At 46.2% G+C, this 23831-nt stretch overlaps 1 protein-coding gene across 3 annotated transcripts in view; it reads right to left on the minus strand.

The window, feature by feature from the left end:
* crema (cAMP responsive element modulator a) overlaps nt 1–23831 on the minus strand; it is a 58184-nt gene that overhangs the window by 18729 nt on the left and 15624 nt on the right. For 2 of the 3 annotated variants that reach the window (XM_023965169.2, XM_023965168.2), the window contains exon 2: nt 19155–19268. In XM_023965169.2, the coding sequence (XP_023820937.1) occupies nt 19155–19262 (108 nt within the window). In that variant the 5' untranslated portion in view covers nt 19263–19268. Of the gene's footprint in view, nt 1–19154; nt 19269–23831 lie in introns of those variants that run through there. The other variant, XM_078935614.1, reaches the window with a different exon arrangement.

The raw sequence follows: 23831 nt of genomic DNA on the forward strand, positions 1-23831 counted from the left end.
CATCGACGAGTGTTTCAATACCTGCCTCATGAGGAAATCCAACACCGCCACTCCGTCCACCAAACGCAACAGTCCCGAAGACTCCCTGGGGGCTGCCTCCTCCCCAGGCAGCAACATGAGTGATATCCTGGATTCAATTGATAAAAAGCTCTCCAGCCTTGATTGCCGTTTAAATCTGCTGGAGATCCTCCATAAGGAATTCCAAGGTCTGCGAGAGTCTCTGGAATGTAGCCAACAGCAGGTGCAGGAGCTCGCAGCGGAGAACCAGGCCCTCAGAGAGACCGTGAAGACCCTGGGCAACGACACCGCCCGTCTTTCTGAGGAAAATCGATCCATCAAAGAAACCCTCCTGGATCTTCAGGCGAGGAGCATGAGGGACAATCTAGTGTTCGCAGGGATTCCAGAAGAGGCAGGAGAAGTCCCGGAGAACATTGTTAAGTCCTTCATAGAGGTCCACCTGAAGCTTCCCAAGGAAGAAGTCCAGAAGATCTCCTTTCACAGGGTTCACCGGCTCGGAGGAAAAAGGCCGGACAATCAGCGTCCCCGTCCTATTGTTGCTAAATTTGAACATTATAAACAAAAGGAGCAGGTAAAAAGCAGAGGGCGAGAGCTGAGAGACACACATTATAGCGTGAATGACCAGTTTCCAGGCGAGATCCTCCGCCGGCGGAAAATCCTCTTCCCGCTGAGGAGGAAGCACCTGTCTGCTGGAGCCCGTGCGGTGGTTGCCGTTGATAAACTTTTTGTGAACGGCAAGCTGTTCCGGGACCCAGAGGTAACACCCTGGCTGTGCTGAAGGCTTTCAGAGGCGCACTGACATCTGCGCTGCCCAGAAGAAACCAGCAAACTTATTTAATTGAATAGGAAATAATCGGATCATCAATAATCCACACATCTCAGGAAAAGTGTTTTTTCTTTCTCTCACATTCATGTTTCTGTTGTTTCGTTGTTTTTGTTTTTTCTCTTTCCCTCTCTCTTTTCTCTTGTCCCCCCCCCTTCCCATGTCCTCATATGTGAATCAGGTAAAGTCAACGCAACCACGGTAAGTATTTATTTATGCACGGAACGGGCGCGCGCGCATACTAGCGCGCATAAGAGCATGCACACGCGATCCCGCACACACACGTTGATAAACTGCAAAAACTTCACTTAGGCTCACACAGGACGCACGCAACATGCAGCTCACAGCCAAGACACGTTCACCCACAACGCACAGCGCTTGTCAGTGTAGCAGGTACGCACAGCGTGCACGCGCACACGGACGGGCACACGCACTATTTAGCCTTGCACTCCCCCGGTTAGAACAGCTATGAACAGTCTTAACATCGTTAGCTGGAATGTGCGTGGACTTGGTTCTGGGCCAAAGAGATTGAAAGTGTTAAATCACCTGAATGATCTTAAAGCAGATATAGCTCTGCTGCAGGAGACCCATTTATCTTTATCAGCTGGTCAACTCCTGTGCTGTTCCCAGTATCCAGCTATGTATTCTGCCAGTTTCAACTCCAAACAAAGAGGGGTTGCAGTTTTGATTAATAAAAATGTTACATTTACTCATAAGGATACAGTTACTGACCCAGAAGGCAGATTTGTAATCATTAATATATCCATTCAGAATAAGGACTTTTGTATAGCGAGTGTATACGGTCCTAATGTTGACAACTCTTCCTTCTTTCACAGATTCTTCACCTCACTCTCAGCTCACTCTGACTCCACAATCATTATAGGAGGAGACGTCAACCTTGTTTTGGACCCTGAACTTGACAGACTCAGCACAGCAGCAAATCAGCGTACATGGCAGTCTGCAAGTATTCTAAAGCAGTACATGAATGATCTGGGTCTCTGCGACGCTTGGCGCTCATGTCATCCAAGCACTTAGGGGTTCACCTTTTTTTCTCCAGTTCACCATTCACACTCTCGTTTAGATTATTTATTAGTCAGTAACTCCCTTTTGAAAGAAATTAAAAGTTCCAACATTCATCCAATTATTATCAGTGACCATGCACCAGTTTCTGTTACTATCTCAAGGGAAGTACCCAGACCCTCGGGTTCAACCTGGAGGTTTAATACATCTCTGTTAAAAGACCAGGAATTTATTGAATTCTTTAAAAAAGAGTGGGCAACCTTCTTAGAATTCAACAATACTTCTGAAATATCACCAAGTATTCTTTGGGAAGCAGCAAAAGCAGTCATGAGTGGGAAAATCATCTCTTATTCAACGCATAAAAAACGCAAAGAGAAAGCAGATTTATTAGAATTAGAAAATAAAATAAAAACTCTGGAGACTGCTTATAATGCTTCTGCACAGGAACACATACTGGGCGACCTGAAAAATTTAAAGCTGCAGTTAAATGACATCATCAATAAACAAACACAATTCCAGATACAAAGGCTTCGACTGGAAAGATATGAAAACTCAAATAAATCTGGCAAATTTCTAGCTAATCAGCTTAAAATTAATAAAGAAAAATCAACAATCACTTCTATTATGGACCAAACAGGGAATGTCACCCATGACCCGGTCAAAATTAATAATGCGTTTAAAGACTTTTATCAAAACTTATACACTCCACAGATCAATCCATCAGAACAAAGCATCAACTCATTTCTCAACAATATAAACCTGCCCAAGTTAAACGAAGATCAAATCACAAATTTAGACTCTCCGCTCTCGTTGTCAGAGCTTCATGAAGCTCTGTTACTTATGCCTAAGTACCAGGGCCTGACGGCTTTCCTGCAGAGTTTTATAAGGAATTCTGGGAACAACTGGCACCAACGTTTTATAAAACGGTAAAATTTATCAATGAAAGCCAATCTCTACCACCTAACATAAACTCTGCCAACATTATCCTTCTTCTAAAACCAGACAAAGATCCCACGAGTCCTTCAAGCTATCGCCCCATTTCTTTAATTAATGCAGATGTTAAAATTATCTGCAAAGCACTAGCACAGAGAATAGAAAAAGTCACTCCTCACATAATTGACTTTGATCAAACTGGATTCATCAAAGGCAGACACTCGGATGACAATGTCAAGACTCGTTAACATAATAGACTTTGCCACCATCAAAAACCAGGAAATGACTATACTATCACTGGATGCTGAAAAAGCCTTTGATAGAGTAAATTGGAAGTTCCTCATTGCTGCCCTCCATAAGTTTGGGTTTGGAGAATCATTCATCAATTGGATCAAAATATTATATCACAACCCCAATGCATCAGTTAGAACTAATAAACAGACTTCCAACAGGTTTTTTCCTGGAAGAGGAACTAGACAGGGCTGCCCACTCTCCCCCTCTCTTTTTGCAATAATTCTCGAGCCTCTAGCTGCAGCAATAAGACAGAATGAGAGTATTAAAGGAATTAAAACCAAACACAGTCATCATAAAATTAGTCTCTATGCAGATGACATATTACTGTTTTTAAGTAATATACATTCTGTAAATGAAACGGCAACAATCATTAATGAATTCTCTTCTATATCAGACTATTCCATTAATTGGAATAAATCTGTTTTATTACCACTGAACAGTAATGCGGAGCAAGGACTCACAATACCAGTTAAATCAGGCAATATAAAATATCTAGGTATTTATTTTTCCCCCAAAATATCAGAACTGGTGCAGCTAAACTACACCCCATTACTGAAAAACATACAGGACGATCTAACACGCTGGACCAACATGCCTTTGTCCCTTATGGGCAAGGTAGCCACGGTTAAAATGAAAATCTTACCCAAAGTTAATTATCTCTTCTCAATGATTCCCACACAACCGCCATTAAAATGGTTCAAAACATTAGACTCATCCATATCAAGCTTTCTATGGAACAATAAACCTGCAAGAATTAGTCTAAAAACTTTAAAATCTGCAAAAAGCTGTGGAGGATTAGAATTACCTAACTTCCACAATTACTTTCTTGCAAATAGATTACAATACATCTTAAAATGGTTAAAAAATAATCCAGAAACCAACTCATGGTTAGACTTGGAACAGGCGTTATGTGGAAAGATCAACCTGTCAGATCTTCCATTTATTAGTCAAATAGTTAAAAAACAGGATTGTTTCAAAAGTATTAATATAAATGCCACTTTAACAGCCTGGTGGGAATTTCTCAAAATATCAAAATCATCAATTCAACCGTGCAAAATGACACCCATCTGGAACAACCCAGACATCCTCATAAACAAAAAAATGATCCACTTCCCAGCTTGGCAAACAGGGGGCATAAAACAACTAGAGCACATAATTATTGATAGAAGATTCATAACCCCCCAGGAACTTCAAGACAAACATGGAATATATAACTTCTTGGAATATCAGCAACTTAAATCAATTATTACTAAAAAGTTTAAATACAGAGACAACGATTTAAAGCTACCAGATGTAGTTACCACTCTGATCAATTTCTCAATGAATAAAACTCTCTCCAAAATATACAAACTTTTATGCAATTTAGATAACAATATTTCACGTCCGACAACAAAATGGGAAGCGGATTTGAGCATCAGCACAGATGAAAGTTTTTGGTCAGAACTTTGTCTAAACACCTTTAAAATGACAAAAAGTCCAAATCTGCAGCTAATCCATTTCAAAACTCTTCACAGAATTTACTACACTGGACAGAGGATGTTCAAGATGGGTCTCAGTAACTCAGACATTTGTCAGCACTGTGACAGTAATCTACCCGACAATTACATGCATGCACTGTGGTTCTGCACGCCTGTCCAGGCTCTCTGGCAGCAGGTATGTGCCGATCTATCAGTCTGGCTTAAGGTTTCAATCACAGCTTCACCGTCACTTTGTGTGCTTGGTGACATGAGTGCCATCGATGTAGAAGGAGGATTAGGCTCTATCATTTTCATAACTCTTTGCATTGCTAAAAAAAACTATTTTAATAAATTGGAAAAGCAAAAAAAATATAAATATAACTCAACACAGAAATCTTCTGCTTGATCATATCAGCTTAGAAAAAATGTCAGCCCAAAGTTCAAGTAACTTTGAAAGAATTCGGTCTCTCTGGTCTCCCATAGCTAACTCCATGACTTAGGGGGTGGGGGGGGCCTGGTCGTCGCTGCTCCTTGCCCTTCTGCCGTGGGCCGGGGTGGGGGTCGGGGCCTCCGGTGCCTGGCGGGGGGTGGTGGGGGCTCCGTTGGTCGGGGGGTCGGGTCCGGCGCCTGGGTGGGGCGGGCTGGGGCGCTGCGTGGTCCTCTGGGCTTGGGTGAGGGGGTGCGTGGTGGGGGGGGTGGGGTGGTGGTCTGGCTTGGCTTGGGGGGGTGGTCCCTTTGCCTGTGCTGGGGGGGGTTGGCGGGGGGCGCTGCTCGGGGGGGGGCCCAGCGGCGCTGGATGGGCTTCCCATCTCCACCTGGGGCTGGGATCGGCCCTTCCCTGGCTCTGGGGCGGGACGGGACAACCCTCTTGGGGCCCCCGGTCGCTCTGGGTGTCATCCGCTTCGGCTGCGGGGTCTGGGGGTGGGTGGGGTGGGGGGTCTTGTCGGCCCTGTCTTGTGGGGGGGCATTCTGGGGGAGGGGGGGGGGCACTATTGGTACGGGGCAGGGGGGGTTGACGGGTCGGGGTCTCCGCTGAGGCCATCAGCGGTTTCCCCGGCCGGTTGGCTGCCTCGGTCCCGTCGAGGCCTGACCAGAGCTCTTCTGCACACACACACCCTCTCAAACACACATAAACGCACACAAATTTTGCAAGGAAGGTGGGACCTGGGTCCATCTGTCCCCTGCCTCTTCCCTGGTGGGGGGTACGGGCCCCTTTGCAACGGCGGCCGTGTCCCCGGGGTGCCGGCTTCCGGCGGTGCTCTCTCCGCGCGGTGGGGGGGTTCACATTACATCTGAGCCGGGGGTGTCTGGTCCCTGGGGGGTGGGTTCTGGTCCTTGCTCCTGAGTGCTGGGCCCCGCCAAATTTCCAACTGTGGCCGAGCCTGGTCGGGCCATATTTACAACACCCCTTTTGGGCCCTCTTTTTTCCCCGGGGTTCCCCCCTCCTGGGCGGGGGCGGCGGGCCCCTGCCTCGCTCCTCCCTGGACCAACCGTGGGCCGGGCGGATGGCTGCCTGGAGTGGGGGGTCCTGGCTCGTACCTGGGGTTGGGGCGGGGGGATGCCCGGAACTCCTGGGTGGTGGTGGGGTGCTCGTTTGGGGCTGTGGGTGTCCTTCTCCGGTGGGGCCCTGCGTTGGGTTCTCCCGGCGTGGCGTGGGGGCTGCTCTCCTGGTTGGGCTGGGGCGGCGCTCTCTTTCCCTCCGTGCCTCCCTGGCCTCTGGCTCTGGGGGCCTTGCGGCGGCCCTGCTGGCCCTGGCCTGGGTGGCGGGCTTGGTCGCCCGGGCGGCGGTTGTTCCCTGCCGGTTCCCGTGTGGCGTTGGGGGGATTCCGGCTGCCGCTGCTGCTGCGGCGGGGGTCTTGGGGTGGGGATGGCTGGGCACTCTCCCTCCTTCTTTTCACGTTCCACCATCCATTTTAGAAGAACAAAAACACTCACCTGAGCACAGGTGTTAGCTCACCTTTGCACTAACAGTTTGCATGATTGAATGACTGAAATATTTCACACTAGTTGGTTTTAAGGCATAAGTATGCGTGTGAACACTATCTGTTTTGTGTACATGTCGACAGGTGGACATTTTTGCAGCTAGCAGGTGTGTTTATAACATTTGAGTGTGTGTGTGGACAGGCTCCGCCCTTTTTATTTATTTATTTTTTTACTACATTTGAACCTTACCATAATGATTAACAACCAGTAAACTTGTTGCTTTATGCTGCTTCATGGTCTTATCCCCCTTCCCCTCCTATTATCACCCCCTACCCCCCCTCTCTCTAACGTCCCTCTCTCTTCTTCCCCTCTTTCCTTTTCCGTCCGGTCCAACACCAAAGATTTTCAGACATGATTGAAATTAATAAAGTTTGGCCTCAATAACAAAGGGGTTTAATCAGACATACCTTTGGATTGTCTGAAGATTAATAACCCCTCTTGTTAAAGTAAAATATGTCCCACACAAGAGGCCCTCAGCTCTCATCTGTCTGCCCAGCTGTTGGACAGGACAAGTTGGAAAAAAAAAAAAAAAAAAAGAAAGAACGCACACTTCGTCGGCCATTAACCCTTACTTGCTTCACTCCACTCCACTGGAGAGATCCTGCAAATACTGTTTTCCTAATCTATGATTTTTGCCGTATGAAAATTAGCCAATCTCACACTTTTGAGGTATCGAGGTGTCACAGCAAAGTGTTCTGTCTGATCTGTTATCTGTGGATTCTGTCTCTTGTTGGACCTTTGCAGAAATCTCTGAATTATAAACCTGCCAATTTTTTACAACCAATAACTCCACAATTATTTTACAACAACACTTTCAAGATGAAAAACACCTTAAATTCTACGGTCTTTGTGAGAGAGTCACAAAGGAATAATCCAATGTTGTGCCTCTCAGGATGGGATAAAAAATTTTTTCAAGAGGCTAGAACCCTGCATTTAACAAGCATGCTCATAGGATGAAATGTGTCACATTTCTTCTACTTTTCCTTTCTGGTAATGTGTAACTCAATCCAGGCCCCCGCCAAGACATTAGGCCTGATTTTAAACGCAGATCTGAACTTCAATTTCTTCACTTTCATGTCAGAAGTTAGCTGCCAAAATTGAATGTAATTAAGCTACAGGTTCTAACAACTAATCTGACAAAGGTTTGTCAAAAACATGGTTGAAAAAGTCTATTACTGATAGTGATGCTGCTATACAAGGCTACAATGTATATAGAGCTGATAGAGTTGGTAAGGGTGCTGGAGTAGCCAACTATGTTAAGGATAAATATTGCTGTACTATAACCAGGTCAATCTCTAAACCCAACCAGATTGAGTTACATCATCCATCTTCTTCTGCTCATCCGGGACCGGGTTGCAGGGGCAGCAGTCTAAGTAAAGATGCCCAGACTTCCCTCTCCCTGGTCACTTCCTCCAGCTCCTCTGGGGGGGACCCTGAGGCGTTCCAGGGCAAGCCGAGAGACGTAGTCTCTCCAGCGTGTCATGGGACTTCCCCATGGCCTCTGCCCAGTGAGACATGCCTGGAACAAGTCCCCAGGGAGGTATCTAGGAGGTATCCAGACTAGATGCACGAGCCACCTCAACTGGTTCCTCTCGATGTGGAGGAGCAGCGGCTCTACTTCGAGCTCTCCCTGGGTGACCAAGCTTCTCACCCTATATCTAAAAGAGCACCGAGCCACCCTGCGGAGGAAGCACATTTAGGCCGCTTGTATTCTAGACCTCATTCTTTCATTACTGGATGAAGATCGACCGGTAAACTGAGAGCTTCGCTTTCTGACTCAGCTCTCTCTTCACCACAACGGACCGGTACAGCTGCACCAATCTGCCTGTTGATCTCACACTTCGATCTTCCCCCACTTGTGAACAAGACCCCAATATATTTAAATTCTTCCACCTGGAGCAGGAGCACTTCACCCACCAAGAGAGAGCAAACTACCGTTCTCCAGTAAAAAACCATTGCCTCAGACTTAGCGGTGCTGACCCTCATCCCAGCAGCTTCACACTCAGATGCAAACTGCCCCAATACATGCTGGAAGTCCTGGCTCGATGAAATCAACAGGACAACATCATCTGCAAAAAGCAGAGATAAAATCCTGGGGTCCCCAAACCAGACCCCATCCGGGCCCTGGCTGCACCTAGGAATTCTGTCCATATGGACTATAAACAGAACCGGTTATAGAGAGTCATCCGCTTCGGCTGCGGGGTCTGGGGTGGGGGGTCTTGTCGGCCCTGTCCTGTGGGGGGGCATTCTGGGGGAGGGGGGGGGGGCACTATTGGTACGGGGCAGGGGGGGTTGACGGGTCGGGGTCTCCGCTGAGGCCATCGGCGGTTTCCCCGGCCGGTTGGCTGCCTCGGTCCCGTCGAGGCCTGACCAGAGCTCTTCTAGGGCCGGCGTTTGGGGGTGGGGGCCTGGGCTTGCTCCGGGGGGGGCCGGCGCTTTCTGGCTCCTCTCCCTGTGTGTGGGGTGGGTGGTGCTGGGCCTGGGGTGTCGGCGCCTCCGTGGGTGGGGCCCCTGGGCTGGGTGGGCCTGGCCCCCTTGCTGGGGGGGGGGGGGGGGCGGGGGACAGCTGTTTGACCACTGGGGGACAGTCTACCAGCTGTCCCCAACTTACCCCCTTACTCATATAACCTCATAATAGGGTGAGGGGGTGGGGGGCTTAGCCTGCGATGAGCCTTGGGGGGGGGGGGGTTTACTAGGCAGTGGCCCCCCCTCCTATGGTTGCCGTATGGAGTGGGCCCCCCCTCTTTCGGTTTTATTTGCACCTTAGACATGTAGGGCCCTTGGTAGGGGGGGTGCTTGGACATCACTGCCAGCAAGCAGCAGATGTCCTCCTGGCACCCTACCCGCCAATTTTAACCGCACCTTAGACATTTAGGGCCCCTTGGTGGGGGGGGTGAGGGGACATCACTGTGAGTAATCAGGAGATGTCCCCTTAATGCCCTACCCGCCAATTTTAACTGCACCCCCCTTAGTACACACACCCCTCCCCCCTCAATATATACATCCCAACATAAACACACACACATGCACACACACACCCTCTTAAACACACATACACGCACACACATTTTGCAAGGAAGGTGGGACCTAGGACCATCTGTCCCCTGCCTCTTCCCTGGTGGGGGGTACGGGCCCCTTTGCAACGGCGGCCGTGTCCCCGGGGTGCCGGCTTCCTGGGCCCGGCGGTGCTCTCTCCGCGCGGTGGGGGGGTTCACATTACATCTGAGCCGGGGGGTGTTGGTGTCCCTGGGGGGTGGGTTCTGGTCCTTGCTCCTGAGCGCTGGGCCCCGCCAAATTTCCAACTGTGGCCGAGCCTGGTCGGGCCATATTTACAACACCCCTTGTGGGCCCTCTTTTTTCCCCGGGGTTCCCCCCTCCTGGGCGGGGGCGGCGGGCCCCTGCCTTGCTCCTCCCTGGACCAACCGTGGGCCGGGCGGATGGCTGCCTGGAGTGCGGAGCGGGTCTCCCTTGGGGGGTCCTGGCTCGTACCTGGGGTTGGGGCGGGGGGATGCCCAGAACTCCTGGGTGGTGGTGGGGTGCTCGTCTGGGGCTGTGGGCGTCCCTCTCTGGTGGGGCCCTGCGTTGGGTTCTCCCGGCGCGGCGGGGGGGCTGTTCTCCTGGTTGGGCTGGGGCGGCCCTCTCTTTCCCTCCGTGCCTCCCTGCTCTCTGGCTCTGGGGGCCTTGCGGCGGTCCTGCTGGCCCTGGCCTGGGTGGCGGGCTTGGTCGCCCGGGCGGCGGTTGTTTCCTGCCGGTATCCGTGTGGCGTGGGGGGGATTCCGGCTGCCGCTGCTGCTGCGGTGGGGGTCTTGGGGTGGGGATGGCTGGGCGCTCTCCCTCCTTCTTTACACATTCCACCATCCATTTTAGAAGAACATGAGCACTCACCTGAGCACGGGTGTTGGCTCACCTTTGCACTGGCGGTTTGCGTGACTGAATGACTGAAATGTTTCACACTAGTTGGTTTTAAGGCATAAGTATGCGTGTGAGCACTATCTGTTTTGTGTACATGTCGACAGATGGACATTTTTGCAGCTAGCAGGTGTGTTTGACACTTGGGTGTGTGTGTGGACAGGCTCCGCCCTTTTTGCACTGAATTTGAGCCTTACCATGGTGATGAACAACCAGTAAACTTGTTGCTTTATGCTGCTTCATGGTCTTATCCCCCTTCCCCTCCTACTATCACCCTCCTTCCCCCCCTCTCTCTAACGTCCCTCTCTCTTCTTCCCCTCTTTCCTTTTCCGTCCGGTCCAACACCAAAGATCTTCAAACATGTTTGAAATTAATAAAGTTTGGCCTCAATTACAAAAGGGGTTTATTCAGACATACCTTTGGTTTGTCTGAAGATTAATAACCCCTCTTGTTAAAGTAAAATATGTCCAACACAAGAGGCCCTCAGCTCTCATCTGTTTGCCCAGCTGTTGGACAGGACACCACGGGGGACGTGTTCGAACGCCTTCTCCAAATCCACAAAACACATATGGACTGGATAAGCGAACTCCCATGAACCCTCCAGCACTCTAAAGAGGTTGTAAAGCTGCTCCACTGTTCCACAACCAGGACAGAAACTGCACTGTTATTCCTGGATCTGAGGTTTGACTATCAGACAAACTAGTTACTAGCGATCCAAATTAATTTGACCAAGGTTTTACATTTTTTCATTGTGGGCTCAGTTCTAGGACCCATCCTGCCCTTAGGAAACATAATCAGGAAACAGCATTAATTTTCACAGTTATGCAGATGATACGCAGTTGTATTTATCCATTAAGGGGCGGCCGTGGTGTAGCGGTAGGGTGGTAGTTTGTAATATTGCAGGTTCGATTCCCGTCTTGCACGCCCATGAGTTGATGTGTCCTTGGGCAAGACACTAAACCCCACCTTGCCTCTGTTGGTAGGTTGGCGCCAGTGTTTGGCAGCGGAGCCGGCACCAGCGTGTGAATGTGTGTGTGACTGGGTAATTGGCTCCGTGACTATAAAGCGCTTTGGGTCTTGTCGGTAGAAAAGCGCTATAGAAGTATACGCTATTTACCATTTACCATTAAATGACTAGAATGACCATATTGATAAACTGAATGCCTGCATCAGAGACATCAAGACCTGGATGACAATTAATTCCCTCCTCCTAAACCCAGAAAAAACTGAGGTCATTATACTAGGTCCTAAAAACCTGAGAGATGCTCTGTCTGATCAGATAGTCTCCCTGGATGGCATAAATATAGCCTCCAATTCCAAAGTTAGAAACCTTGGGGTTTTATTTAACCAGGATTTATCATTTCAGGTTCACATGTCACAGGCTTGTAAACTGCATTTTTTCACCTGTGAACTATAGCTAAGATCAGAAATATACTATCTAAAAGCAATGCTGACCTTCTCCAAAGCCTGTTAACAAAATGTATTACAGGCAGGTATTCAAATTCTGGAAGGAGTGGTAATTGAAAAAGTCTCTTCTAATAAATTTCTGGGATTGTGGATTGATGATCAACTGTCCTTTTCATCTCACATTGATCATCTGCTTAAAAAGCTGAAGGCTCTGCTGGGCTTTTATTACAGAAACAAACCCTGTTTGAACACTGCTGTAAGAAAAATAATTGTTCAGATCACCTTCCTCCCAGTTCTGGATTATGGGGACATTCTGTACATAAATGCTGCCTCTTCAGCTCTCCACCAACTGAACTCAGTTTATCACAGTGTTGTCTTCATCACTAATTCCATCTGTAGGACTAATCACTGTGAACTGTACCCTCTGCTTTCATGGCCTTCACCCAACCTCAGATGACAAAGACACTGGCTATTTCACATCTATAAGGCCATTCTGGAAAAACTGCAGTGTCCTGTCTCCTGCTAACAGTGGATCCAACTCCCGCTCTTCACACCGGCTTCTCTTCTTCGTTCCCGATCCTCACACAGCTTGGGAAAACTGCCTTTTCCTCAGCTGCTCCTCTCTTTATAAAACAAAGCTTTCTAAGCATGTGACCGAGGACTGTGCATGTTATTCTTGAGCTGATTTTGAACCTGGGGACTCACTTGGATGAACCTTAAACCACCACATAGGTGTTGGTACTTCTTGATTTTTTCTTTAAATTAAAACATTCAATTTTACTTTGTTTACTTAAGGTACATTAATGAAGGGTCCCCACATTTGATTATTTTTTGTTAAGTGAAAAGACAGTTTATTCACTTTTTTTTGTTTCTGAATTTCCATCTCAGGTGAGCCCATCAATGGTAATCAACAGAAGAGATTGAGACATTCCAGTGGGGAAACTGCAGGGATTGCTAACTCTCCACATGGACTTTACTTTTGCTTCTTTAAAGGAAATGATTTAGTTCATTTTTTGAAGACTACTTCTATATTATTTGAATGTTGCTTGACGTTTGCCTGCTTTGCAGTCATAGATTAATTAGTTAGAATGTTCGATTAGCTTGTTTCCCCATCCCTCATGTGTCCAGTATGGTTTTGTATGGCGTTTCATGGCTGCCATAAAGTGAAAGGGTGTAAAACCAACTGAGCGGGTGTATTCAGGAAGTGAGTGAGGGAACCTCACAACCGCGCAGGCGCAATTATAACCGAGTGACCCGTCAATTTACAACTGCACGCCTGCAATCTTAACTGAGCCGTGATCCCGCGCGGTCTATTCCTCTTTGCGCCCTCATCAGTGTTAAGGCCCGTACACACCGGGACGAATTTCGCACGCGATATTCGCCGACGTTTAACGCCTCGTGACTAAACAAAGGGCACCAATGTGAGTGTGCACACTGACGCGAAAAACGCCACGCGTAAAAGCGTCATTTTTTTTAAAACGCCTCGGGTTCGTTTTTTTGGTTTGATGCGCCGCGTCAAAAACTAAGGCACAAAAGCTCCAGGCACACGTGTCTGGAGCTTCTGAAGTTACAGTAAAACACAACTTGGGGGCGCTCAAACACAAAACTGTCTTGCTGAGCACACATACGTCACGGTGAAGAAGATATACGCCAAGTAGCGTCTACACTGCCGCGAAGAAATAAGACGAAGAAGATGCACTCACTGACGGACATTCTAAAATATCCCCGAAAATGCTCATGATACATTTTCAGCTCTTGTACCAGTCGATAAAACTCCCCATGTTCTTGTCTTCTCGTAACTATGGGATGTACCCAAAATCTGCGTCTTTTCTGGGGTCTTTCATCATTTAACAGAACAATAATTTCTTCATCGCTGGAACTGGAGCTGGAGCTACTGGTGCTGGAAATATTCATGTTTTCTTTGTTTGATTCTGACAAGCGCGTAAATACTTGCTCTCTTCTTCTGAGTGAAAAGCGACTTTAAGAAGCGTAAAGTTGCGCAGCGGCACCTTGTGTACAGGAGTATTTCTGTTTTACATTAAGCGCCATCTAATGTCAGGGAATGAAATTGCATGTTCGCTCGGCTCATCGTCAGCGAAAATCGCCTGGGTGTGAACACAAAAAACGTGGCGAATAACGGCTGGCGAATATTCATCCCGGTGTGTACGGGCCTTTTAGGGGGCGTTTTTGTCACTTGGGGGGTGGTATTCAGGGGTATGTTTGTCACTTGGGGGCAGTAACCTTTCTGGTTAATCTGATTGGATTGCCGAAATTTGCATGTCTTATCCGGCGAGGCAGCGGGGCAGGACTTTCATTTTTCAGAGCAGGGGGGGCAAACAGACGGCTCTTTAGCTGCATGCGGCTCTCTGCCTTTTATCATATTTTCACAACCATAAGGCGACCAGAAAAGTCTTCCATTTTTGCCAAAAATGTACGGAGCGGCCCTAATGTGTTTCTGGTTGATCTGATTGGCTGCAATTTATATGTCAAGTCTGGCGAGGCAGCGGGCGGGACTTTCTTTTTTGGGGCTTTAATAGAAAAGAAACAGCAGCTGTAACGTGGATTAAAACAGTAACAAATGCAGTGATTTTCACATGAGAAAAACTTACACCACAAAAAAAACCCGCTGCACTTTCTTACCTTGGTTTTGGGTCGTTGGTTACGGTTTTAATCCACGTTAAATCCGCCGTTTTTATGCTATTAAAGCCTTTAACACAAATCGGTGGAAAACAAGTTTGATACAAAGAGACGACATTTTTAACTGTGATAGTCAAAGAGCCACACCACACACACACACACCCACCCACCCAGCCACGCACGCACGCACGCACACACACACACACACACACACACACACCCCCACCCAACCACGCACGCACCCACCCCCACCCCCACCCCCACACACACACCCACCCACCCACACCCACACCCACCCACACCCACACCCACACACCCACCCACCCACCCACACCCACACCCACCCACCCACCCACCCACCCACCCACCCACCCACCCACCCACACACACACACACACACACACACACACACACACACACACACACACACACACACACACCCACCCACCCACCCACCCACCCACCCACCCACCCACACACCCACACACACACACACACACACACACACACACACACACACACACACACACGCACACACACACACACACACACACACACACACACACACACCCACCCACCCACCCACACACACACACACACCCACACACACACACACTTAAAGCCATATTATTTCCAATAACACACTCCTCTCCTTACAATACAACAGCAATGGATTAAACAGCTCTGTTTCAGTTATGGATGTTTTTTTCTGTATTTAATGTTAACACATACTGGTGAAACATGCATGCTAGTATGTGTTTTAAAAAGGCAGCGAGCGCAAAACTGAGTTGGTTGTGATTTATTTTTTTCAGTTATCAGTCAGCATCCAAAAATCCATCAGAGTCCTCATCTTCTGGATCTGAATGAACAGCTGGGCTGCTTTTCTATCAAACACAACAGCTTCCCTTTCGTCATTGTCAGAGTCAATCCCATTGCTGTGCGGCTCCAAAGATCAGTGCAAGCAGACACGTCAGCCCAAACTTAAGTCCTACAGTCCAAACTTGCCCGGCGCTGCATCCCAGTAAAAGGAGTGGAGGATGGACAGCTTTTCATTGTAGCCGGCTCGCTGCATGTCTGCATTCTCAGCTTGGAGCGAACAATTCTTATTAAAAGGCAAAAAAATGATCTTTTTTCTTTTGAAATGCTTTTGTAGTTCACTCTCTGTGTTAATACAAAAGGATAGAGATACTTGCTGACACATTTGAACGTTTATCAGAAGAGTTATTGAGGCTGGAAGTCACAATCTGTGAAGATCGAACTTAACCGAACTGCAGCTGCTCTATTCCTGATAGCTTGCAGTTTAAACTGTGCTTCATAATCATGTCTCTTTGCATTTCCAGGGTTTCCAAAGTTGTTCTGCATTATGCACATATCTGCACCTTTGTACTATGGGGGGGGGGGGGGGGGGGGGGGGGGGTTCTTTTTTCACATCCTCACGTCTCTACGTGAAGAAAACGCCCCCTTAACAAAGACTAACTGACCATGTAGAATCCCTGCTCAGTTAGGATTGCAGGTGTGCAGTTGTAAAATAGGGGGGGGTCGATCGGTTAGAATTGTGCCTCCGCGGTTGTGAGGTTCACTCACTCACTTCCTGAATACGCCCGCTCAGTTGTCTTTACGCCCTTTCACTTTATGGCAGGCATGACACGCCAGTTTTGCCTCTGTCTATAATAAGGCTTCCCCAGTGTGTCAGTGCTGGGGCTGAGTGTGGTCAGGCCTGTTCAGTGTAGTCCCACTTGTTCGTTTCATTTAGCGTAATTTCCGGGTTATAGAGCGCACCCGATTACAAGCCGCACCCCATCATTTTCACGCGTTAAGCTTCCTTCTTACATTCATAAGCCGCATCAGTGTACAAGCCGCATGCAATAAGCTACGCAACTAGCCTGTCCTGACCCCCAGACTGCAGCTTTTAACCTCACTGTAGCAGGAGTCAGCATAGCGACAGCTCATGTATTTAAAGATACCCACATCTGCCAAACAGCATGCACCTCACTCCTGTTCAGAAGTTCCTCAATTATGTTTGTTTTTTTTTAAAGTTTTTTTTACTTATTGACAATTGAGGTATCATACATAAAATTACAAACAGTAACCATATAATCAACATTACATCCCTCAGTTATGATGAGGAAATTTACATCCGCGATTCCCCATTAATCTTAGGGGCTTAAGGCGGGGTTACCCACACTGTTGTCAGTGTTTAAAGAATAAGCAAGGAGCAGCGGTGGTGGGAGGGGCGAACGGGAGAGCATCTCTCCTTCCGCTTGTGTCGCGGCAGCATTATGGTAGTAACAGGGCTGGTTAAAAAAAAACACACCAGTAAAATAAAGCAGCGGCGACTGAAAAGCGCGCGCCGCCTCAGCGCTGAGGCGGCGCGCGGCGCCCGGTCGCTGCGCGCGGCTGCCGGTGGACGGAGCGAATCGTGTCTGTGCAGAGTAATTGGACTTAATACTGAACGTTTTGTGGATGAGGCGCGAGAGAGGATGCGTTGTTACGTGTGGGAGCCTTCAGACCAGTGTTGCCAGATTGGACGGTTTTCCGCCCAATTGTTTTTGGTTCTAAATTTGCAGGTAAAAATGGCTTTGGCATAATTTGGGCAGTTTTAGGGTCGGTTCGGCGGGTTTTTTGCCCTCATGAATATATAATAACGGAATACGTTGAATGAATGAATGAATGGAAGAAGGCGGTCCACTGAAGAAATATTCAATACTTTACTCATTTTATATATTTATTTATTTATTTTTTTAATTTATATGTGTATATATATATATATATATATATATATATATATATATATATATATATATATATATATATATATATATATATATATATATATATATATATATATATGATAGACACAAACTTGTCACGTGACCCCCCCCCCCCCCCCCCCCCCCCCCCCCCCCCCCCCCCCCGTTGGGCGGTTTTTGGCTGAGTCTGGCGGTTTTCAGATGACTTTTGGGCTGGAAAACTGTGACTCTATCTGGCAACACTGCTTCAGACTGCCATCTGTGAGCTCTATGTGAACTGGCAGCAGGAGAACATGTCTCCAGCTCACAGGGCGGCTCTGGGGCGTGGATTTGTGTTTCCAGTGGTGTCCCGACAAAATAAAGGCTGATGTTATTCCCACATATTTACGTGCAGCCCAGCTGCAGATTGCTGGATTTCCCGCATGGATTCATGTTCATCCAGGCTAATTGTTGTTAGCCCCTGTTAGCCTTCACCTAACCATACTTCCAGCTTCGTTCTGCCACAAAAAAGCACCGACCACACAGATAAAAAATAAAATGAGCGAACAGGTGCTTCATAATAACCATAACATAACAATTATAAAAGTACGTTTAAAAGATCATCTCGTATATTACAGAGCTGCTATATACATGGGCTAGTGACGCGAACAAAACAGAAAAGAAGTAGTCCGCTCCTGCACTAAATTAGTCAAGTGGACCGGTGGAGCACGGACTTACAGCTTTGTGTTTGAGGGGAAGGGAGGATGCTTTGTTACGTGTGCGATATGTGTGGGAGACTTAGGACTGTGATCCGTCCCGCAGCTCTAGGGGAACGACCTACCGAAGTCAGAAGAACTGGGTCTAAAAGTGTGTGTCTGAGCAGAGCTCAGACCGCCAGCACACACACAGCGGCTTTGGGGCGGTGTGTGAGCTGTTCAATTGGCAAAAATGCCGCTCAGTCCTTAGAAACCGTTCAAACAATCATGTAGATTAGTGTTTCCAGTGTGTCCCGACAAAAGAAAGGCTGACGTTATTCCCACATATTTACGTGCAGCCGAGATGCAGATTGCAGAATTTCCCGCATGGATTTTATGTCAATTCAAAGCCAATGTTGTTAGCCCGTGTTAGCATACTGCTAACCATGGCTTCTTTCCGGCTCCGTTCTTCAACAGAAAAAGCACTGACCACACTGATTAAAAATAAAATGATGAGCGAACAGGCGCTTCATAATAACTGTAACAATAATAAAAGCACGTTTAGAAGATCATCTAGTATATTACCGAGCTGACATATCTATGTATATAGCCGCTCGGCGGAACTCATATCCTCTTCCGGTTTTTCAAACACTACTGCGCATGTGCAAATGATTTATTTCGACCGAAAGTGTGACCCCATGTGAACGTTTGTTATATTCTGAAAACATTTTTCTGGGCCCATGTACACGGTTGGATTTTAATCCGACAATTGATCCGATCAGGATATTTTGCCTGTGTAACCACAGCTTATGGTGCCGACTTGCAGCTTGGCGGGGGCGTGACCTCACGATGGTGTCTCTCCATCGTAAGGTCAGTCACCCATCACGATGGACGATGGTACAGCATCCATCGGCACAACCCCAACCCCACAAAAAATAAATAAATTGAAATTTCTTGCAAGTCAGGTTTAAAATAATCCATGGAGGAATTCAAGGAAATGAACAAAAAGAACACAAATATGTGGTCCTATTTGACAGAAACATGGAATATTTCCAAAACTTTTGGACAAATGCGCTCAATATTTAAACACGGTGGTGGTAATGTGATGTTCTGAGGCTTGACTGCTGGTGTTACTGAAGTTGACAAAAGCAGTTATTTGGATTAAAGGGTAATTAGATGTTCCAGCTTAGTCATTTAAACGGTTTCTACTCAACCAAAAATATTCAGAATCAAAAAAAAAAATCTTCACCTGTGTGGAAGCTGAAGGAGATGCATTTGAATCACTGAGGTTCTCCTCTCCACCTGTCTCAGAGTCCTGCAAACTGCTGTCCAGCTGAGACGAAACCGATGTATCCATGCTTACCTAAAAAGACGCACAGGTCGCAATTATGACAAAAAAAAAAAGAAAAGGGAACTGTCTACCTGTGCAGAGTTGTTGGTCACGTCTCATTTAATTAGAGAAAAAAGGGTTTCCATTTCAGTTTTGTGAATTATGTCCATTCCGATATGCCTCAAAAACCACCTCCTCCAAGCGCAATTTTTTCTCGATAAATGCAAGTTTTTTAAAATTGACATGTTTCCATTAGGTGAATTTTTTTTTTTTTTTTTTTCCCCACAACTTTTTATTTAAAGAATTAGTCATGACAACACAGCAACTTCAATAATACCAGTTACGTTTTCCTTATAAAAAGACAAAAAGCAAAAAGGAAATAAAATAATTAAAAAAAAACAAAAAACAAACCAAACAAAAAAAACTAAACTGTATTGTATGACATTTCACTCAAAACAAATATCTGCACTCAAACAAATAAAAATTATAATTACATAAAACAAAACTTAACAACGAACATTGCTTCTCTTACATGATACCATCACAACTCTCCTTTTCAAAAGCTTTTAAACTGAGGTTGCAAAATTCCGTGCGGTTGAGATCAAAAATCTGTTGAATCATCTATTAGTTCTAATTTTTGAATATAATTAATAAAGGGTCCCCAAATTTCCTCAAATAGGTGTTGTTTGCTTTTATGGATATACATTATTCTTTCCAAAGGAAGGCAATACAACATTTGTTTTAGCCACTGATTTATGCTAGGTCTGCTCATGTTTTTCCAAGCCTGTGCAATACACCTTTTAGCCGTTAAGAAACTGATATCAATAAATGTACTCTCTGTATTACTAAAATTATGTTTCACTGGATATATAGTCAAAAGAAATAGGGTAGGGCTCAATGTAAGTTGTTTTGAGATTATTTTTTCTATTGTAATTTTAACTTCTTCCAAAAAGATTTGTATTTGGTGACATTCCCACATGCAATGCTTCAATGTGCCTTTAAATCCACATTTTGCACAAACATCTGGTATGTTCTTATTATATTTATTTAGTTGCACTGGTGTCGTATATAAACGCATTAACCATTTAAATTGTAGTATTCTCAGTCGACTGTTAATAGACATAGAATGAATCTTACAACATGCCCTTGTCCAATCATTTTCATTAATATTGAGTGATAAGTCATCATTCCATGATTTTAATTTACCATTTGAGTTCTCTGATGTATTAGATGTCAATAAGTTATAGAGGTCCGAAATTATGCCTTTTCTTAATTTGTTTTTCATCATCTGGGTTTCCAGCTGTGAAAGAGGAATTTTGTTAAGACTCTTTTGGTTTGCATTCACAAAGCTTCTTAACTGAAGATATTTAAAGTAGTGTTTTTTATCCAGGTCGTACATAGATTTTAGCTCCTCAAAGGACATAAAGGTATCAGACTGTGAGGGGTACAAATCTCTAATTGTTCTAAGTCCTTTGGATGCCCACGTTTTAAACGTTGTATCCATTCTTCCTGGTACAAAACACTGGTGACCCCAGATTGGGCTGAATTGTGATAAAAAATTTACTTCTTTTAAATAGTTTTTGACCTCAAACCAGACCTTTATCATGTGTTTCAAGAAAGGATTTTTGATTTGTCTTTGTAACTTTCTTATTTTATCGGAGTATAAGAACGACGGTAAAGGTATTTTTAAATTGTGGGACTCCATTTCCACCCAATGTGGATTATTCTCATTAGAGAAGTAAAACATAATGGAGCGCAGATGTGTAGCCCAGAAGTAATGCTTAAAATTAGGGCATTTTAGCCCCCCTCCATCAAATGGTAAGTATAGTAAAGTAAGACGGAGTTTAGGTTTTCTGTTGTTCCATATAAAGGCTACTGTGATTTTCTTTAACCAAGCAAATAATTCTAGAGGGGGTGCCAGAGGGATATTTTGGAACAAGTATAGCAGTTTTGGCAATACGTTCTGTAATGTTAGAAGTGACCAGTAGAGGGCACTGGTAAGTTAAGCAAGAAGGGACCGAGTTGAAAAGGACACGAAGAAGTGATTGATGAACGTCTGGAACTGGAATGTATGTTAGAGAGCAACGGAGGAATAAAAGTCTCAAGAGTTGAACCTACAGAGTGTCCTGCAGTCTATTTTATGTCTGTAAGACAAGAACAGACATTACATGGTGTCAGAAGTGCTCCTGTGTCGGGATAGAAGTCATGGCAAAGTTCAACCCGCCAAGTGAGTTCAAATTCGACAGCCCAGCAGAATGGCCGGAGTGGAGACAGCGTTTCTGCCGCTACCGGCTGGCGACCAAGCTGAATAAAGATGACGGCGAGATTCAAGTGAGTTCGCTGATCTACGGGATGGGCAGTGAAGCTGAAAAGATATTCGCTTCGTTTGAATTCGATGAGGAGGCTCATAAGAAGAACTTTGAAATCGTATTACAAAAGTTTGACGAATATTTCATTCCGAGACGCAATATTATCCACGAGCGAGCGTGTTTCTACCAACGGAATCAAAAACAGGGAGAAACGGCCGAAATGTACATCAGGACATTGTATGAACTCGCTGAGCACTGTGAGTTTGGTGACAAAAGAGACGAGCATATTCGGGACCGTCTGGTCGTTGGGATATCAGACAAAGAACTTTCCCGCCAGTTCCAGATTAAAGCGGATCTGACGTTGACTTACGTAATCGAGCGCGTACGTCAGGCGGAAGAGATAACGCGACAAGTGAATCTTCAAGCTAACCGACCAGAATCTCAGCTGGCTAAAGTCACAGCTGTCAGAAAGTCTGAGGGACAGCAGAGAAGAAAAATGCAGCGGCATGAACCTAACAGTCACAGCACTCACACGAAGGAGGAGTGTGGGAGGTGCGGAAAACCACGCCATTCAGATCAAAGGCTTTGCCCTGCACTGAAAAGTAAATGCAACAAGTGTCAAAAGCATGGACATTGGGAACGTAAATGTCATTCTAAAGCAGTGAGAGAGGTCACAAATGATCTTCCAGAGCAGGCATATTTCCTGGGAGCCGTAAATGGGGAGGATAAAGATTGTGCATGGACTGTAACTTTACCCATAAAAAATGTGAAGGTGAACTTTAAAATTGACACGGGAGCGGATGCTACGGTTATTGATCAAGAGACTTTCAAAAAGATGAGCCCTACAACTGAACTGTTGGCTCCAGATACACAATTTGTAAGCCCTGGTGGTGAACTCAAATGCATGGGGAAGTTTCTAGGCGAAACCAGCTACAAAAGAAGAAACTATGCATTTAATGTGTACGTGATACAAGGAACAAGCTGCTTGTTGGGTCGCAGTGAAGCTGTAAAATTGGGCTTAGTGAAGAGGCTCGAGGAGGTCTCAGACGTGTTTGGAGCTGGAGGACTGCTTAAAACTGAACCAGTAAAAATAGCCCTGCGTGAAGACGCCCAACCATATGCGGTGCATGCAGCCAGACGGATACCTCTGCCGCTGGTGCCACTGGTGAAAAAGGAACTTCAGCGCATGGAGACAGAAGGCATAATTGAAAAAGTCACACAGCCAACAGAATGGTGTGCTGCGATGGTGCCAGTTCTCAAACCCAATAAAAAGGAGGTTCGAATTTGTGCAGATCTCCGGAAACTGAATAAAGCGGTGAAGAGGGAGAAGTACATCATGCCCACCGTGGAGGAAATTCTGCCAAAACTCACAGGATCAAAAGTGTTCACATCACTGGATGCAGCAAGCGGATTTTACCAGATTCCCCTGCATGAAGAGAGTAAGATATTGACAACCTTCATTACTCCATTTGGGAGATATGCCTTCCGCCGTCTTCCATTCGGAATAACAAGTGCCCCAGAAATTTTTCAAAGGAAAATGACAGAGACTCTTGCCAACTTGGAAGGTGTAGAGATCTTTATGGATGATGTTTTGATCCATGCCGCGACAGAGGAGCAGCACGACCAACGACTGACCAAGGTTTTGAAAGTCATAGAAGCAGCAGGCCTCAAGCTGAACAGAGCAAAGTGCAAGTTCAAGCAAAGAGAAGTTCGTTTTCTTGGCCACATAATTGATGAAGCTGGCGTCAGAGCTGACCCACAAAAAGTGACAGGTATAGAGAATTTTCCACAGCCGCAAAATGTAACAGAACTTAAAAGGTTCTTGGGGATGGTTAATTATTTAGCCAAGTTCGTACCAGAACTGTCAACCGTGGCTCACCCATTGTACGAGCTACTGAAAGGACAAGTGGAGTGGACATGGGGACCTGCACAGTGTGAGGCGTTCCGAAAGGTGAAGACAGCGCTGACTACCTCTCCAATACTCACCTTCTACGATGCCAGCAAACCCACCCTTGTGTCAGCAGATGCTAGCAGCTATGGGCTAGGGGGCGTCCTCCTTCAGCAACATGGGGATCACTGGAAACCGGTAGCTTACTGTTCCAGACGCCTCAGCGATGCAGAAAGAAGATACGCACAGATCGAAAAGGAGTGTTTGGCCAGCGTATGGGCGTGCGAACACTTTGACAAGTACTTGTATGGACTGGACTCTTTTAGGTTGGTTACAGATCATAAACCACTAGTACCTCTGATGAACAACAAAGACCTGGACTGTGTACCAGTTAGGTGC

Source organism: Oryzias latipes, chromosome 17 (assembly GCF_053564925.1).
Source record: "Oryzias latipes strain Hd-rR chromosome 17, Olatipes_Hd-rR_3.1".
Classification (NCBI taxonomy): domain Eukaryota; kingdom Metazoa; phylum Chordata; class Actinopteri; order Beloniformes; family Adrianichthyidae; genus Oryzias; species Oryzias latipes.